General features: G+C 42.7%; 1 protein-coding gene across 3 annotated transcripts; it reads right to left on the bottom strand.

The window, feature by feature from the left end:
* Positions 1-63: 63 nt before the first annotated feature.
* On the bottom strand, positions 64-14,165 carry usp42 (ubiquitin specific peptidase 42). 3 transcript variants are annotated; one of them, XM_084079332.1, is made up of 18 exons: positions 14,080-14,165; positions 10,368-10,617; positions 9,334-9,543; positions 8,799-8,909; positions 8,020-8,119; positions 7,744-7,811; positions 7,447-7,517; positions 7,224-7,306; positions 6,626-6,737; positions 6,296-6,436; positions 6,053-6,153; positions 5,377-5,533; positions 4,153-4,797; positions 3,966-4,048; positions 2,540-3,646; positions 1,106-1,377; positions 371-483; positions 64-211 (listed from the first exon to the last, which is right to left on the bottom strand). In XM_084079332.1, the coding sequence occupies exons 2-17, from the start codon at positions 10,606-10,608 to the stop codon at positions 404-406; spliced, it is 3,582 nt and encodes a 1,193-aa protein (XP_083935458.1). In that variant the 5' UTR covers positions 10,609-10,617; positions 14,080-14,165; the 3' UTR covers positions 64-211; positions 371-403. The 3 variants fall into 3 exon arrangements, with proteins under 3 accessions (XP_083935458.1, XP_083935459.1, XP_083935460.1); XM_084079333.1 differs by lacking the exon at positions 64-211 and having other exon boundaries at positions 438-571; XM_084079334.1 differs by lacking the exons at positions 64-211; positions 371-483 and adding an exon at positions 2,174-2,446 and having other exon boundaries at positions 1,240-1,377.
* Positions 14,166-15,626: the final 1,461 nt, after the last annotated feature.

A 15,626-nucleotide genomic window follows, 5' to 3' on the forward strand; every position in this document is an offset into this window, starting at 1 on the left:
TTTCATCATAAATGTTCGGGTATGTTAACCATAATTGGGACAATAAGAACGTCTTTAAAAAACAAAAGAAAGAATTTTAATGCGTAATAAAAAATACAGTATATCCCCAGTGATTAAGCACCGCATCCGAAAGGTTCATGATTCATTCCTTTGCTGTTGAAAAAGTTTCTTTTTTCTGAGACGCCGATCCATACATAATTAGTTTCCAAGTCTGGAAGGAGAGAAAAGAGAGTGATGTCAGGTTATACATTTTAATCTGCTCATACAAAGCTATTAATGTTCATAATAACTGCCCTCCGTAAAGATACAGTAGCATTGCAGCCAGCAGAGGATATTAGCCATCAAATATTGAAAAAAGACATCAGCTCACTTTGTTCTTTGCGTGGATGAGGAGAGGAAATGGTCAGTGTTTCATGGCGGTGCACAGGCCGTTTGAGGAGGCGGTGGAAGCTCTCTCGGAATTTGTTCGGCTGCAGCCATTGCCTAAAAAATAAGACAATACCCTCTGTTGTCACTGTTTGCTGTCCTGATAAAGACCAATGACGTATTAGTACTTGCAATTCTGTTTAGTCTGAAAGAATAAACAAAGAACAACAAGACAAATATATTTTATATTTTAGTACCTAATCTGTATTTTGTCATAAGATGGCTCTTTGGTGTCAGTGTGTTTAAGGAACAATAATCTTGTCAAATCATCTTAAAACGCTGTTGAACTCTGGTAGAAACATAGCTACCTGCCATACTATACAGTAAGTCATATAGTAAGTATATATATAGTATATATATAGTAATTTGAGGAAAGTAAAATGGCTTAATTTATTTTATATTCATGTTATATTACCGCTGACGGAAGGTCACCAGTGTCGTAGTAACACAACAGCAGGTGAAACACAATTACATACCGGGACTATACTTATATATTGTTCGAATCTGCTTTGTGTTTATTCTAAAAGTGAGATTTTGAGACCCTTTTCACTATACAATGAGAGTGAACAATATCACTACATAATAGATGTTTTACAGTATTTGGACATATACTGCGTCATACCCAGGTTCTACCAAGTTCTACATTGCTCGTAACCCTAAATCTGTTGTGATGCAATACCTGTGTATTCATTTAGATGGTAGTGAGTGGTGGCGTTTTCAGTTGCCGCGGGTGATGTGAGGGGAGAAGCGAGACGGTAGTCATCTCTGCCGCCATTGCGCCTGCATTTCTCAGGAGAGCCCCTGGTGTTGTGTGTGGCTCCATCGTCATCAGATCGCCGCCGTTTGCGGCTTTCCCTACTCTCGCTGTCACTGTCGCGCTTCCTCTTTTTCTTCTTGTGTTTTGAAGATTTGCCTTCGGCAGTTCTGTCTGAGGAATCCACATCTGAACTCCTGGAGGAAAAGTGAAATAACAGATCTGAATAAACAAAATGTAAACTTGGCAACCTGCTTGTGATGTGGACAATGAGCTCTCTGCCGGGGCAGAGCAGCTCACCTGTCTAAGTTGAGGTTTTCTCAACCTTGACGCTACGCTTTTTTGCTGTTGAGGGCCCGATGTTGTGGAAAAGTGTCGAGCCGCTCATTACCACAGACCTTGAATTAAAACTCGATGCTCATTCAGAACGTGCCAGTGTCGTGTGGCTGACGGTATAAATTGTGTGTTAAAAGGGTTAATTATATATGAACCTTCATGAACCATTTATAAATGCAATCAATTTAAGATTTACGAGTGATTAGTTATTATGTTAGTGTTGGAAGGTCTAGTTCCCTGATGGACTATGACATTCGAGCCATTGAATGAAGGCCCGGGAGTGCTCTTCCGTAAAGAAACAGAAGGAGTCATTCTATTTGATCCAGAAATGTCTCAACCGTGAACTGTACTCATATTTGGCAAGAGCCCCTGCTGTTACTTTCGGTCAGTTCCTGTTTTTACTCATGCTTCACTACAACCATATTTGGCAATAGCTTCAGCTGCAATCAATCAGATAAACACAACACAAAGCAAAAGGGATGATCTCCTAAACCTCTCACAATGAAAGGAGCAGAAATACTGAGCTAAAGAGATCAGTTCAGCTCTTTAACCTGAACCATAGACAGAGTGGTACAGACTTCAGTCAAAACCCTTTCACTCTTCGGGGATTTTTTTTTTCTCTGCTTAATCACTACAGAATAAGGAATTTTACTATACCTAGGACCTCGCCCTGTTGTCTCTTATTCTTTATGTCCAATTTTCTAACTGTCTGACTGGTCCTCCCACAAGAAGCCACGGTCAGTCCCTGGGCGAGCAGTTTGATGCTGGCCTCGTCTTGCAGCAGGATGCTGAGATGAGATGGCCTGCCAACAGCTCGCCTGGGTTGTAGCCGAGCTATACAACTCTTCCCTGAACCCTAGCAACTCTTTGTTGAACCCTAGTCCAGATGGAGGGCAATGCCGTGGTTCTATGGGACCTGTAGTCGCATTCCTATAGCCCCGGACGGTGGGTGGAAATGGGGTTATGGATTAGTTTTGTTATTAAAACAGCTATTAAAATAGTTAAAAGGTAAAAAATACTCACTCGCTGTCACGGTGTCTGTCCTTGTCCTTCGATTTTTTCTTCTTCTTGCTCTTTTTGTGTTTTTTAAACTGAAGCCTCTCTGAGCTGTTGTCCCTGTCCTTGCTTAGGAAAGCAGATGTTTTCTTGTCCTGATCCTCCCTACTAGGAGGGAGAGCGGGCCCCAGGGCAGGGGAGAGCGGGGACCGAGGGGGAGACCCCCTGGTCTTGTTACAAGTCTGTGACGCCGGGGCAGACAAGGAAATCTCTTCTTTCAGGGGGTAAACGTCCCTATCCCTGCCCTTGGTCTCCCGCGACTCTCGGCCGTCCTCCTTCCAGCGGGCGCCGTGTCCCTGCCGCTCGCGTTCGCGCTCGTCTCGGGAGTGGTGGCGATGGTAGTGGTGGTAGCAGCGGTCGCGATCGCGCTCCCTGGGGTGGTGGACACTGGTGCGCTCCCAGCGGCGCTCGCCCTCCCAGTCGCGGTAGTGGCGGTCCCGGTCGTGCGCGGGCGAGCGGTCTCGGTGGGAGGAGTTGCGCCGATGGTGGTGGTCGGTATGATGATGACGATGGCGATAGTCCCGTTTGTAGCGGTAGCGGTCTGCGTCCGAGTCTCGCTCTCGGCTCCTGTCGCGGTAGTGTCTCTCCCTGTCCCGCTCTTGGCTCCAGTCGGTGGAAGGGTACGGCCTCTCTTTATCCCGCGAAGATCGCCTCTCCTTTACGCTGCCTCTAGAGCTGGGCTTGTTCATGTGGGATTCCCCAACCTCCGGTTGTCCTTTGACCCCCACTGCTGTTAGGCCGTTAGTCTGTGCTGAAGCCTCATGTGAGGCGGCTGAGACATCCTCGCTAGCGACGAGAGTGTGATCTGCCTGGAGGGACGAGGCCGATGGGTTGCTGTGATGTGACGACGAGGATGTCGATTCTCGGGAGGATGAAGAGTTGCTCTTGGTGGCAGTGGCTGGGGAGGGAGAGCCGGCAGCAGAGGAGACCGTGGGCTGAGGCAGAGGGTTGGCCGGAGTTTTAGCCCTTATGTCATCGGTGGAGAGATGCTGGCCTTGGCTTGCAGCAGGATGCTGAGATGAGATGGCCTGCGAACAGCTGGCCTGGTTTGTAGCAGAGCTATAACACTCTTTGCTGGAGAAAAAATACAAATGCAAGCATTCAACTTTAGTTGTTTTCCGAGGCTTTCACGCAATGAGTGGCACAGGTTTTCTGATTCTGTGGATATTCTGCATTATCTTTATAGTCTTCCACTCTCCACATTTGAATTCTACTGTTAGAAATGAAATAACCTATTTTCTTTCTGTACAGCAAGATACTAGAAATATTGCTCATTTCCTATCTTTGTGGCATAACCTCATTGTTTTAGGACTCTTAATTCCTTGACTACTTTTACCATGTATTCCTTCAATCAGTGTTATTATGTACTGTATTGCCAGAATGGTAATCTCACCTGGGCTGACCGCGGTCTGAATCCAAGCCATTAGTAGCACTGCCATTCACACCAGATATACTGCTTTGTTTGCTGCCAGAGACCTGAACAGCACAGAAAGGAAAAATACATTTATGTATTGATTGCATGGAAATAAATGTTGGTGTGAACTATCGAGACATATTGCACCAGGGACATGTGAGCGAACCTTCTCAGGGGTCATGTGTCCGTTGACTTTGTGGTGGCCGTTTTGATGTCCGTTTTGACTGGGCCTGGAAATACCGTTGGTTGACCCATTCAGTCCGTTAGCGTTACGGTGTGCTCCAGTCTCACCGTTGGTGGGTGGCGGTGCCGGTCCATAGACGGCTGCTTCCCCTCCTCCATTCCTCCCATTGAAGTGTGACTTGGCCTGGCAGCCATTCTCCATTATGGAACCCTCCTGGTCTGACTCGTCAGATGACTCGTGGCCGTACGGCACCAAGAACGATGCTCCGTTCCCTCCGCGGTGGTGGTCCCCATTACCGTAAGAGGTGCCGTTGACGTGATGAACCTGACGTGGGACGAAGTGGAGGTCTGAGCGGACGTCTGAGGTAGACTGAGAGGAAGAGGGAGGCTGGCCATAAGAGGATGACATCTCTGTCGCTAACGAGGACGGGCGGCTCTGTTTAGCCTGGCCAATGAAGAAGGAGAGCTTCCGCCGCATGTCTGCGTGTGGGAGCGCGGTGGGACGGTGGGAGATGGTGGAGGAGGCAAGTCCGTGGCTGGGTTTACCCAGACCACTGCTGCTGGTGCTAGGCTTAGAGCTGGAGGGATAGTCTCTTAAAGAGCCATTCCCATTGATGTGGAGGGTATTCTGTGCAACACAGACACAAGAACAAAATTATGTTCATGTCTTAGCCAGCTACTGTCACTTGTCAAGGGGAACGCTATTGATTTCATTTTAGACTTCTGTTTAATCGTTGCATGAATATTACACAACATGTGAAAAACGTTTTTAAGGCATTCTTTTCATCTAGTGGTCTAGGAAATGCTATTTCCTTTCATTACGTTTTCACGTTATGAGTAAAAGATGATGTCTAAAATTGGCACAGTGCCCCTTTCAAAACAACAGTTTAAAGAATTGTAACTCTACCTACAGTACAGCCCTGTTTATCTGGTCCGTATTTGTAAGAACTTTTCCTTCTTAATTCACCACTGCAAATGCAAAATAATAATGCGTATTGCATATTTTATGGTTCCTACCTACTTTACATTTATGTTTCCTACTGTTAAGTAAACAGTATTGGATATTCTGATGTTTTGTAGCATTTATAGATCTAACACATTTTAAGGAAAATATGACCTTTGACATTCAAAAATACCTGAAAAGTAGTTAGCGCTGAATAATCAACAATATAGGTCCGTAGAATGTCAGCAGTGTGTGCAACAGTACCTTGGTCATGTGTGGGGGAAGCTGGGGGCCTATGAAGCCGGTGGAGGGGTGTCGGGGGGTGGTGTTGATGCGAGGCGCCATGACTGGCCGTGGTGACGACTGGCCGGGGTTGCGGCTTATGAGGCTGTAGTCCCCTCCATTCTTAACATCAGTAGATCTGGATGGTTGAAAGACAAGAATTAAGCAACAACAAAAAAGAAGCAATTTTATAGTCTATTTCTGGTGTATCGATAACGTTGGTCATCTCCAAATGTAGGCACATATTTGACAATACAATACTATAAAATGTAAGTTAAAGGGAGTGTAAGTGATATTTTTGTTACAATCCGTGTTAGTTATATATTGCCATAGTAAGCAATGGTATAGAGTGGTTGTTTAATAAGAGGGGTCTCCCCATCTCTACAGCAATTTCGTGAGCAGAAAACGTTCATGCAGGGATACCAATTTTCATCCAATCAGTAGCGAGAAGTCATACAGGATACAAGTGAATGGAAGTGATGAAAACATAACTGAGCAGACAAAATTGAAATTGTAATACTGTGAAATTCAAGCTGATAAATGCATTCTCTCTCTCCTCAATTTTACATGTAATTACTTAATTATAACTTAAGGTCAACTGTGAAAAAATCGAAATAAAAACTCAAATTAAAGCAGTTATATCCCCTTTTGTACTCACTTGATGTAGAAGAGGACATAGGCCTGCTGGTTGAGCACAGTCCTAATGTCACTGATGGACACAGAGGAGTCATTCATTTGGTACCACTGACCGTTACTGGCCTAAGGGAGGAACACAGAAGACGATCGATAAGACTCTAAATTCACAATTTTGTGTGATATCTTGTAAAGTGATATTAGTTTAAGTCACTATATGTTTAGAATAGCTAGAGGGAGTTTCTTGTCGGGGCAACATAATTAATACCTTGATGTAGCAAAAGTAGTGTCCAGCGTGACAGCTGTATCCAGAGTGAACCAGCACGGCGTAGAGTACATACAACTGTGAGTCCCCCTGGGACTGGGACAGGAAGGGACGCATGTCCAGGGACTCCGGGTACCTGACATCCTGATAACGATAGAACAACAGTCGGCTATGTTAACCCCATTCAACCTGGCATCCCTGTTTTGGCCATCATACTGACGATAAAGTTTAAAATGTTTCAAAAATAATTTCCGAAGGAAATTCAGTTGTCAGAGCAGCTGAATTTCCCTAGCAAGAGATGTTGGAGTGGGCAAGTGTGTATATTGTACTTGCCTTGGTGAGTTTGCCTCCAGTGAAGTTGGCAAAGCGTTTCAGTGAGATGGTGAGGACGTTGGAGCAGCGGTGGATGGTGAATCTCTTTGAGGCAGACACCAGTTTCTTGCACCTGCACATTAGTAGACAAATTGCCAAATCATTACACAGGCTTTTAGAATAGAGGCGGACCACAGGATGACTTATCTTTAGCTATCAGGGATAGACCTGAATTGCACTAGTACTGTATATAAAGGCACTTTAATTTGCAGATAAAATGTATTATTGAGGCCGACAACCTACATTGTTTTGACCACATAGGTCATTACCTTGAATACAGGGTCCCCGTTATTTGTTTCCATTCCAAAACTTTAGATAATTTATTTTTTTATATTTCCAGGCCTGGAAAATACCATTTCTAATTCCATAACAACGAATAGCTATCCTAAACAGCTTGTTTATGAGCAAGATCAAGTGCATTAATGTCCTTCAGAAATGCAGTTCTCTACACTGAAAGAACTGTATTTAAAGTTCTCTCTTCACAGAGGAACATACTCTGTTCTTAAGTAGACAGGTGGGTATACATACAGTACAGTACATAATACAAACGGCCACTTACTTGGTGCATCTGTAGGCATTTTCGCCTTCCAGTTGTTCTGGCTTGACAAACTGCTCAAGAGCCTTGCTAACACTGGGGGCTGTCTGCATAGAGGCAAAAACAATACTCAGTTTAAACTCACACCAAAAACAAAATGTGTTTATTATCACATTCTAGTACATGTACTGCACTTGGTGAATACAGTGAAAATAAATACATATATCTACCAAGAGTGAATTCTTACCTTAATTTCCAATGCAATGTCCAAGAAAGGGTCAAATGTATCAGATACTGCTTTGCAGTTTAAACATTTGACTGTAGTGGGGGGAAAAAGGCCAATGTTATTGGACAAAATCACTGAACCATACACACACACTCAAATATAAACAGTATAGTTTATACAGTATGCAGTAATATTGCCGTCCGCAGTGTGTGTGTGTGTGTGTGTGTGTGTGTGTGTGTGTGTGTGTGTGTGTGTGTGTGTGTGTAAACTTGTATAAATGAATCAAACAGAGAATGTTAATAACAATTATTAACTTGCCTCTAGACCTTAAGTACCCCCCAAAGACTTGATGGATGAAACTTGTTGCCTGCGTTTGCCTGTCCAATCTGTTAGAAGGAAAAATGAACAGCAAACACCATCAGGTCTGGGATCAACAAAATCACGGAAGTGCCTCAACTGTACACTTCCTGTTGATTTTCTTATTTTTATTAGGACGCGGACTGGAGCAGATCCGGATCTTCAAATCATTCAAAGTAAAATCTTCAAATACTCAAATAGTAAAAACTACAGCACAGCATGGCAGTTAATACTCACTTGGTTCCAGGCAGGCAGGACTTTTGCATAGCATCCAGTGTGTAACGCAGAAATTCATGGGCGTCTTCCTGGCTTCCAAAGCGGAAATGCTTTGCAATCCCTGCGTAAGTAATATTTAAACATTAGAGGCTACATGGACACAGACCAACCTGGTAATGTGTCAACCTGTGGATATTTAGAACAGAATAATGTATTTCTAAGAGTGAATAACAATATCATGTCAATTGTCCTGTTCTTCCAGAATTAAGGTTAATGAATATAATACTGATCCAGTGTGATGCTGCTCTTGTTATCTAACCGGAAATATATTTTTAAGTTGAGGTGATGTCATGATGATTTGGTCTATAACCCAGGCTTTAGACCTGTAAAGTTTTCCCTCCAAAATAAATAAACTTAACAGCAAGATAGTGCCTCCTACTGTGTGTTGGAAGGATAGCATAGATTTTATGCAACATCATTGGACTCCCCTGAGACGAGATGCATTAGTCACCGGTGTTTTTAAACGTTGCCAAGCAAGCCATGACAAAATAAAGGCTTTAAAAAAAAAATCAACTGAACGCAGTGCCTTGGATCTTTCTTAAGTTCACCTGATTCTCACACTTGTCAGCCTACTACAAAAGGGAAGGAACTTCCCTTTGTAGTAGGCTGAATGTTTTGACCTACAATTGAACACTCTCCAAAGAGCACCAGTTTCAGTTCCTGACAGCAACGGACCAACGCAGCGCTTCCTCGTCTCTTAGTTCAACATTTACTATAGTGATTTTCAGAGAGCCACTCACTTTTGAGGTCATTGTGGACACCAATGGGCTTGATGACATTCCCAGAATTGGCAAAAACCTGAATGATGTGGTTTTGCATGGTGCACATCATACAGAAGCCTGGCTCATGACCTACCGCAGGAGAAACACAGGTACAACATTCAAGATTAAGGCAACAGTCTACTGTAAAAAATAAACCATTTCTAGATTACAGCTAATAATAAAACAAATTTGAAAAGAATCTACTTCAAAGTTTAATACTGTAACTATTGGCATTGGCATTCCTATTTTGGACATGCAATTATAGGCGAAGAATAAAACTTAAATTAAAAGAAATTCCAAAAATGTAAAATAATTAATTACAATCTTAAAAATAGCATATCTACAAGCTGCAACGTGTTGTGAGCTTGTGGATCGGCAATTTTCACAATTCCTCTATGATTAAGTATATAGGGCTTAAGTGGTTAATAATGTATTGAATATTTGTAATCAGGCCGGCCTTGGAACAAAGTATCACAAAGATAATCCACCAAAGGGAGTAAAGAAAACAACATACATGTTTTGGAATGCTCCCGTGTCAACATGTAGTTGGTGAATGGAGGGGTGTAGGTCAGACACTGCAGGGCAGAGTTGAGGAAGCAGGTGTTGCCCATGTTCTGAAGTCCTGCCCCGATGCGGTGGACCTGGATCCACTTCAGGCTAAGCCGCTCCATGGGGAACAGAACTTTTTGGGGAAGACCAATGCCATCCCCGCTGGTCATCACCACTGGTTAAAAACAAACAAAACACAGCTGGACATTATTATGTGGTCAGAATTTAACGGGGGAAGCACAATTAGGGGCCAAATGATAATACTAATCATTTAGCTAGCTAGATAATGTATTCTATCATGCCATTAAATTAATAGTTTCATTGGGATTTAAACATAGGCCTGGAAGTTAAGTCCAGGGATAGGAGTCTGTTTTTCAAGCTTACTGTATGTCTGTTTTTATAGGAGGAGTAATGTAATGTTCAATACGTATGGGATAATGAACAGTGAGGCACTCATTATTGAGAAATAAATGTTGACAGGGTGATGCAGGACCTTGACGCAAAGCGGAGGGGTCTTGAATCACCCTAAAGGGATTTCTTTCTCAATAATAATGACATGACCACCTCACTAATACTATAAATTATCCCGCTTAATACATCAATAATTTTAATGATTTAATTAATGTCTTAACAGAAAGTGCTACCTTTACAGGAAGAAAATACTGCATCAACTTTACCGGTTTCATGTGTTAAAAGTCACTATCTGACAGCAGACAGTCAGACAAGCATGCAGATATTGTCAGCTCCAGGCGTAGGTTGTAGTTTCATCACACAACCGAACATGACAGCAGGTACTAGATTAAGTTCAACTTGCACAGTCTGACAAGGCGGCTGAACAAGATTTGGCCTTTTTCCTATCTCAGTGTTACATGCAATTAATTTATGAGATGGCCAAAATCATGCAGTGTGTCCTTTAGATAGCTTCCCAGTTCCCACTAGGTTTCAAGTCAAATGGCAAAATTGTACAGCTGACGATAAACCACCAGAGCTCTCCCTTACCCTGCTCCTTGGGCCGGTCCACTGAATGGGGTGTGTTGTTGTAGATGGTGGCTCCAGGCGTGGGGCCCAAGCAGCCCCCCGGGGACTTCAACCTAGGAGAGTCACTAGGCATGGAGGGACCCACTCCCCAGCTACTGGAGCAGCTGCTGTCCATCACGGCGTCTCCGCTGGTGAAGGAGGAGCGCTTGCAGCCGACCGTCTCGTGGTCAGACTTCTCAGAAGATCTGTCAACTATGGTCATTTTTCATTGCTGTGGGGGAGATAAGTTATAAATCTTATCAACATGCCGCTAGCAGGTAATATTTAATGACTAAAGGTTTGCAGAAACATTTAGTACCAAGGGGCATTGGGTAACATTTTGGCTTACATCATATTTTGAGCTTCCATTTGAATAATGTGGGTAAAATAAATTGTTGTGTAATATATTGTTCTATAAGAACCTCCAATGAAAACTCTGCAATTATGAATTGAATTAACATGAGGCGGGGCCCTCACTTCCAAAATGCAATGTATGCAGACGAAAAAAGCAGATTTGATGCCTATGCATACACTATAATCACCCACAAAGTATTACTTTTCAAAACCTGTTACCGGAAGCGATAAGCAGACATAGGTATACCCGTCACCTACAATAATTCCAATAATTCCACATCGAACATCGTTGAAATTCAGAAATCACCATTGTTTTGCAAAAGAAAAATTATGCAGATTAATGTAAAAACAGTAACAACAGTATAGTGTTTATATATTTAAAACAAAAATCAAATTGGCACGGTCTAAATGTTTAACAAACCCATACCAAGCCTACAAATTACATTTTGGTTGCTTCTCTTTCGACAAAGAGAGCAAGCTGTGAGAGAAACTCCTCAGTCATAGGGCAGGTAGGCGTACGTTATAAATAGGTTTTTAGTCTGCTTAAGGAGGATTCAGCCTGCTGTTATGCACTGCCTCTAAACATATCACTACTATAAAATAGAGATTGTCAGTCATCAGTGCGTGAGATCCATGGTCAGGGCACCACTGAAGGTGGTTTTAGTACATTAAACTGTTTCCAAATGATTATAGAGTAGATAGTAGAGAAATGTGTTGTTCAAACCTAGGCCATTGTTTTGGTACACTAAACCACAGTGGGCTGTGGCTTCCTTCACATTAAAAAGGAAAATTCCACCCAATTGCTTCATGTATTCAATGAGTTGTTTTGTGATCAAGTATAATCCTTTTTGGTAAAACCATTTCCCCTACATTTTGTAGTCTACTGAAGTTTCCTACATTTCTCAGAAAGGTGTTCCATTTAATAAATGTTTATTATTGCTGCAATGCTTTCAAGACATCTTGTGGCAGCATTGCATCCTGGACTACTGTTATATGCTATATCTGCCTCTTCAACACTGGATTTTACCCTTTGATTGTTCAACATTGCTGCTCAATGGTGAGTCTGGAAATAGTCGAAAAGGGAGAACACGAACATTTAAAAAATGAAAGTGGTGCTGGAGGTGTAGTTTAAAATGATTAAAGAGAGAAAAACACAGCACGCTGCTTCTAAAGCACCCAAAAGTTTATTCACACCATTTCTACACAGCTCTTCATTGAGACATCTTGTTTCCACACAGCAAGTCACTGATAAAGACTTTCACTTCTAGTTATAGTGTCAAAACTAAAAGTGAAAGTCAAAACTAAAAACGCGGGCACAGTGTGCTTGTGATTTCGACTCGGAATCTGGAATGTTTAGGGGTGACACAGCCCAGCATCGTACAGCCAAGTGTTTATGTTTTATTTATTTATAGTATTACTACTATAACATTCCACTAGCTGGCTGACATGACGTTACGTCGTCTACGTTTGAAAATAATACGTACAAACATCAAACTACACCAGAAACAGCTAGGTATATCGAAATAATTCGCGTTTAATCCTCTACAGTCAGTGGTCAAAGTCTTAAGATGATCATGTAACACAACTAACCGTGGTAGTATGGTCCCTGACCCTGACTGGACTGTCTGAAGCACATTTACGACAACTGTTCCCTCCCACCTGCTCCCGGCAGGCTGGTTCCAGTGTTGCCATGTCGCCTTATTATAAGCGACTTTGGGCTGTTCTTTTTGTAAAGTTGCTTGTAAAAATTGGTAGTTGCGGGTTGCGGTTAATTGGGTTTGTTTCTAAAGTGTTGTTGCTTACTTAGGCGTGCTTTTTTTATTGTTTAAATCTTAATATTTAAACCAGTCATGGACATGTTTTATGCCAAAGGGAGCATTTGTGTTGTTAGAATGTTTCAAAAACAATAAAAAGTATTCCACATTTTATAACAAGAGTTTAAAAAAAATAGCAGATCTGTGAACTTGTAGATCCGCTATTTTCAAATAGCCGACGCATATAGGTTTAAAGTGCTCATGATGTGGCCTATTTAGTTGCTTCTTTTGGGCTTGTTTTCCTATACATGGTTGCTTATTTCTCTCACAGAATCTGGCAACGCTGTCTGGTTCCCACTGACTGGGGTTTACAAGCTAGCAAACGACGACTAGGCCTCTGACACGCAGCGTACCAAAGCGGTTATATAAAACATCATTTCAGCCGCAGGTGTCAAATTATGAACACAGACGGATCAACAACATTACATTTAAAGTCCAAGTCAACAATAAAGTGACTGAGGTACACTACGCGCGCACAAAACCTCATTGAAAACGCCATGGTAACGGTGGAACGTTAACAATGCTACTAAAACATAATGGCATAGGGTACTTTTTGGCCTTTCACAAACGAACGAGGCAGCTCTTCCTCTTATGAATGGAACATCATTTTATCACACTTTTGGACTTCTGATAACCAACGACAATAACGTGAATGTGATCTCGAGATCCCGTACGAGTAAAACGTGACTGTAATCAGTGGTGTAAAGTAACTAAGTACATCTACTCAAGCACTGTACTTAAGTACAATTTTGGGGTACTTTTACTCGACTGTAATTATTTAAACCTTAGTTAGTAGTAACGTTGTAGATTTTGATTATTATATATTTGCGATTTGTATACATCATATTGAACTTGTGAAATGGGACATTCTGCATAATGACTTCTTTAACTTTTGGTACTTTAAGTACATTTTGATACCAATACTTTTACTCGAAGTACATTTTGAATACCAGACTTTTACTTGTAACAGTGTTTCTAAATTGCAGTATTGATACTTTACTCAGTACAAATGTTTAGTACTTATTCTACCACTGACTAATAAACATTTCAGGCAGGGGGGGGTGCCTTATTGAGATTCAAACGGCAAAACAATAACCCTATGTAAACACGGGACATGATCTAACAGCACGGCTGCCTGTAAGGAGAGCGCTGAGTGTCTCCTAGTGTCGGTCGGCGCTAGCACTAGACGTGCTACTGCGCTAGCATAGCGCGCGTTGCAGCTGGTAAAGAAATGCGTGGCAACGTAAATAACCCCGTTTCAAGTGAATGAATCAAAAACATACGACTTGTGCTTATTTTAATGGCCATATCGAACGGAACAAGTCGCTGAAAGGAGGGGCTCCACACCGGTGGCTGTGTGCTGCTCAATGCTCTCATTGCGCTGTTGGTCCATCCGACATGACACTATCACTGGCTGCTAACCGGTGTAAGGCGACTACAACACATTTCCAACGGCTAAACCCGGCAAAACATGACCGCTGCACGGTTAAAGGGCCGCGTATTGAATAAAACGTCAATTCGCTTACCTGTAATGCATTATAAACATATTATTATCCATTCTAACTCCATTCCTTGATTCCAGCGGGTGTCCGGCGGTGAACAATGACGTAGCTAATTGCCCCACGGGTACATCCGGGTATCCGGGTTGAAAGACGCTCCCCCATTCGCTCATTGGGCTGTCGATCAAGTCCGAGGAGTGGGCGTGTTCAGAGAAAGCTGTCGCCTCTGTCGCACGTCCACACAGCCCTGACCTTTGTGTACATGGCGTTCTTTATACACACAAACATGAATAACAGTCCATACTGGATAGGAATGCACGTTTGAGCGTACCGGTGGTACAGCAAATAAGTGTTCACATTTATCCAGTCGTCACACCGGTAACCGCCCAACTCACTCCAAATCCAACTCACTCCAAATCGCGCCCAACTCACTCCAGACATCTCACTCCACACACTTGCCCAACTCACTCCACACACTTGCCCAACTCACTCCACACACTTGCCCAACTCACTCCAAAAAATATTATTGAGTACAATATTGAGGAATTAAGTACAATATTGAGGAATTTGTTACTTTTAACTCTATTCTGTTTTAGGCTTGGTTAAAGTTTTAAATACTGTCTCTACAAAACAACTTAATGGTTCTGGGGGGGGGGGGCCTCGCTGGCCACTTTGGCACTTGGAGTCCAGTGTTTGTTAGATGTCTTATTCTATTGTTGGTCAAATCAAGAGGTGTTGTTATATTCCTCGTTAAGGTTTTGGCCCTCCTCCACTGAGTTCACCCGCATAATCACCCTCCACCCAGGTTAGGGTTAGGGTTTAGGGTTAGGGTTAGGGTTAGGGTTAGAATGTAAGAGTCTCCACCGATTCAACCCCCACACACACACACACACACACACACACACACACACACACACACACACACACACACACACACACACACACACACACACACACACACACACACACACACACACACACACACACACACACACACACACACACACACACACACACACACACACACACACACACACACACACTATAATATAATTTATAGCTGCAAAGTAACTAGTAAAACAAATACATTTAGTGGAGTAAAAAAACAATATGTGGATCCAATATGTAGTGGAGTAGAGGTAAAACCATTGGAAGTTGGGAATACTCAAATAATGCACAAATACCCAACATTGTACATAAGTACAGTACTTAAGTTAATGTACTTAGTTACTTTACACCACTGACACATTGAACCAATATTACACTGGTGACATTGCATGGAGTGAGTTGGGTTTGGTCCTGGAGTGAGTTGGCTATGGTCCTGGAGGGAGTTGGTCTTTGGTCCTGGAGGGAGTTGTCCCAGCCCTGGAGTGAGTTGGGCGAGCCCTGGAGTGAGTTGGGCAAATATTTCTTAAGTCTTCATGGAGTGAGTTGGATTTGGAGTGAGTTGGGCGGTATTCGTCACACCAACATGAGCAGCAAAGTAGACAACCACCCACCGTCCACCTCCTGTCTGCTACCATCCATCACCACCTTCTATGTTGATGACCCTACCGCACCCACTCCTAGTCCCA

Source organism: Gymnoscopelus microlampas, assembly GCF_963454915.1.
Source record: "Gymnoscopelus microlampas genome assembly, chromosome: 14".
NCBI lineage: Eukaryota > Metazoa > Chordata > Actinopteri > Myctophiformes > Myctophidae > Gymnoscopelus > Gymnoscopelus microlampas.

What these genes read in the sequence shown, in the direction of transcription:
- usp42 (XM_084079332.1), bottom strand. Translation starts at nt 10,608, where the DNA reads ATGACCATAGTTGACAGATCTTCTGAGAAGTCTGACCACGAGACGGTC. An exon ending in TCCTGCCTGCCTGGAACCAA is followed by an intron (nt 7,812 to 8,019) that starts GTGAGTATTAAC and finishes TCCTTCTAACAG; the next exon opens with ATTGGACAGGCAAACGCAGG. An exon ending in TATGTCCTCTTCTACATCAA is followed by an intron (nt 5,534 to 6,052) that starts GTGAGTACAAAA and finishes TCAACCATCCAG; the next exon opens with ATCTACTGATGTTAAGAATG.